This window comes from Procambarus clarkii, unplaced genomic scaffold (genome assembly GCF_040958095.1).
Source record: "Procambarus clarkii isolate CNS0578487 unplaced genomic scaffold, FALCON_Pclarkii_2.0 HiC_scaffold_101, whole genome shotgun sequence".
NCBI classification, from domain to species: Eukaryota; Metazoa; Arthropoda; class Malacostraca; order Decapoda; family Cambaridae; genus Procambarus; species Procambarus clarkii.
Window position 1 is genome coordinate 816,490 of NW_027189134.1, and position 3,643 is coordinate 820,132.

Genomic DNA, 3,643 nt, shown 5'->3' on the forward strand with positions numbered 1-3,643 from the left:
TTGTATCATCTGCAAATTTGCAAATGTTGCTACTCAAACCTGAATCTAAATCATTTATATATATTAAAAACAACAGAGGATGGCATAGTTAATTCCCAATATTAGAAATCTTTCATAAGAAGAAAGATTAACAAAGCTTAAATTGCATTTACTGGAAAGGAGAAGAGTTAAGGGTGACAGGATAGAGGTTTACAAATGGATGAATGGACATAACAGAGGGGATATTAATAAGGTATTAAAAATATCAACACAAGACAGAACGCGAAACAATGGGTATAAATTGGATAAGTTTAGATTTAAGAACATATAAACAAAGGTAACTGCAGAAGGTCTATTGGCCAATATGAGGCAGCTATTATCTATAACTACCCAATCCCACTCATAAACATTTAATTCCTTCATAATAACAAATTTCGATTTCTCCTGTAAATTAAATTGTTTAATTATGAGTGCATCTCAAACTGCTTTCAACACCACATCCAATGCAGATAATATTTCAACAAAATGCCTGACGACAGAAATTATATGTTAAATTAGGTTCTAGGAGGAACAAAAACAGAAAAATCTTACTCGTGCATATATGAAGAAAAACAGATAAAACTTTGCGTTATCTTTGTTAAGATAAACAAATATTTATTTAACTTTTTATTTAACTAACATCTAACATCAAATATTTATTTAACTAACATCTTGAGTTGTTGTACACTAACACCTCCCTTGTATTATCTTGTGCTACTTCACATGTCTAAGCTGCTTGAATCTCTTCCCACACTCTAGACACTCAAAGAGGACGATCACCAAAATGCACAAGCTCGTAAATGACGTATTATAGCTCCACGTGTTCTAAAATGTTTGCCACACTCGGCACATTCAAAAGGTCTTTCACCTGTATGCACCATCCTGTGAGTCTTCATCCCTACTAGATGCTTAAATCTCTTTCCACACTCTGGACACTGATGAGGTTTATCACTTGAATGCACTACCATGTGGTTCTTCATATTTCCAAGCAGATTGAATAGCTTCCCACACTCGGCACATTCAAAACGCCTTTCACCCGTATGCACCATCCTGTGAGTCTTCATAGAGTCAACACGTTTGAATCTCTTCCCACACTCTGGACACTCATAAGATTTGTCACCTGAATGCACAAGCATGTGACGTATTAGAACTCCATTTGTTCTAAATTTTTTGCCACACTTGGCACATTCAAAAGGTCTTTCACCTATATGCACCATCCTGTGAGTCTGCATACCTACACGATGATTGAATCTCTTTCCACACTCTGGACACTGATGAGGTTTGTCACCTGAATGCACTAACATGTGAGTCTTCATTTTTCCAGGAAACCTGAATACCTTTCCACACTCTGGACATTGGTGAGTCATCTTCTTTATGAGAATTTTGTGAGAAGGTGTCCTCCTCCGGCTGACTGCACAAGTTGTGATATCGAGCGTGGGGTATAGTGTCAATGTTGACGGTTATGCAAGGCTTGAATGTCGTTCCTTAGAGCTAGATTTGATGTTGATGTTACGGCCCTCTCGGGACGCAACGGGGTTCTTGCTCTGATGTTGTTAGAGGAAGATATATGTATCCGTTCCCAAGCCAGTATTGGCTATCAAGGGATGAGATCCGTGACGCAATTAACTTAAAGGGAGTAGGGAAAGAAAGCTAAGAACTTAATATTATAATTATTACCATCACCTATTAAATATATAAACACCAAACGTGCACAGGGGGAGGGTATTAACACTATACAAGGGGATTAATCCTTCATCGTGGTCTTCTGCTGAAGACGCTGGTGCCACACCACTTGGTGCCGAGTCCTTGGTGCTTTCTTCGTGGCCTCACGACGTGTCCTGAGAATGCCGAGCCTACCCGGGCCACAGGGCAGCCAAAACGCAGGTCCACTGGGGGCACCGTCGTGGAGGCCGTCAACCACACGTCCAGCTGGTCTGCTGGCAGGTACTGAGCCACCAAGGCTGGTACGGACACTCCACGAACGATATAAGGGGTACGCCCTAGACAGGAGTCTCGTGTGATATCACAAATCACCCTCCTGTCTTCAGTACCCCAGTGGATGATCGTCTCCAACAGTCGGTCCCGGGTAAATCCTTTCACTGCCACTCCACTGGCAGGCTTAACACACCACAGTGTTCTTCCGGGGGCACGACGTCACAACAGCTGCAGCAAACTTCACAGTATGGAGACTGGCTGCCTCGGGTAGACTGACTCAACCTTCAACACAGTGGTCCCAGGTCGACTCTGTAAACAGACACGTCATCAATAACCGGGACACTAATACATCTCACTTACGGGCTCGGGCGCAAACACCTGACGTATCCAGTCCATAGATGGCGCTGTCGTCGGAGCACCACCTCACCAGAGGTCAGGGGCGGCGGTGTTGAGCGCTGAACCAGACTGGAAACTGGTCCTCGAGGCCAGTACACGCTGTCCTCACTAGGTGTCGTCGTCCGTTTGGCGGGGGTTTCGGGAGCTGACCCACAGATGGCGTGGTTGTCACTGCTCCAGGCTCGGACGCTGGATCCGGGTTCGTAACAGTTGACCAAACCACACACTAGAGAGTGAAGGGACGACGACGTTTAGGTCCGTTCATGACCATTCTCAAGTCGATTGTGATCAGGGAAGTTGTTGTTTTTGACAATAAATAGGCAAGATAGAGGTGAGGAGAAGGAAATAATAGATTTCATTTCTTTTATTTATTATGCATCCCGTACCCATCCTGTGGGTTGTGGTGTAAAGGCTTAAAGTGGCACATAAATAGGTTCAGGAACTGAACCCTCTAGTTCGTTAAGCTAAGCAAAAACCAATCTTTTGACGCTAGTTACACTATTATTAATGCTATATATACATGTACACATACTCATACATACATGTACATATATATACATATACATACACATACTTATTCAATCACCTACTCAAATACACACATCGATAATCTTTGTATCACAAGTGATAGGACACTGGGATATATTATCTGAAGGGTTAGTAACAAGACACCTGGTGTTGTTCTTCATCTATATCTTGCTCTGGTTAGACCCCATTTAGATTTTGCTGTTCAGTTTTGATCGCCGTACTATAGAATGGATATAAAATCATTTGAACGTATCCAGCGTAGGATGACAAAGTTAATTCCCAATATTAGAAATCTTTCATGTGAAGAAAGGATAACAAAGCTTAAATTGCATTCACTGGAAAGAGTTAAGGGTGACAGGAAAGAGGTTTACAAGTGGATGAACGGACAAAGGGGATATTAATAAGGTATTACCACCAAAAAGCAAGAAACTTTCATTTAGGCTACACAGTGAATCAGCTTTAGACAATCTTACAGAGGCACTTCACAATATTAACTTGGATTCTGAATTCAATAATACCCATGATATAAATTCATTAGCTAACCTCTTCCTCTCCAAAACTCTAAGCCTCTACAACCTTCATTGTCCCCTTCTTACAAAGCAAGTAACTGACAAAAGATTAAACAATCCATGGCTCACAAGTGGCATTCTCAACTCAATCAACAAGAAACATGAATATGAAAAGAAAGTTAGGATTGGCCTAGTTTCAAAGGAAGTAGCTAAAAGGTACTCATCAATGCTTACCAGTATCATAAGAAAGGCAAAAC

At 41.5% G+C, this 3,643-nt stretch overlaps 1 protein-coding gene across 1 annotated transcript; it reads right to left on the reverse strand.

The window, feature by feature from the left end:
* Positions 1–794: 794 nt before the first annotated feature.
* Positions 795–1,385, reverse strand: LOC138360209 (zinc finger protein 776-like). Its single transcript, XM_069320148.1, has one exon. The coding sequence runs from the start codon at positions 1,383–1,385 to the stop codon at positions 795–797; it is 591 nt and encodes a 196-aa protein (XP_069176249.1).
* Between the last annotated feature and the right edge of the window lie 2,258 nt (positions 1,386–3,643).

What these genes read in the sequence shown, in the direction of transcription:
- LOC138360209 (XM_069320148.1), bottom strand. Translation starts at nt 1,385, where the DNA reads ATGACTCACCAATGTCCAGAGTGTGGAAAGGTATTCAGGTTTCCTGGA.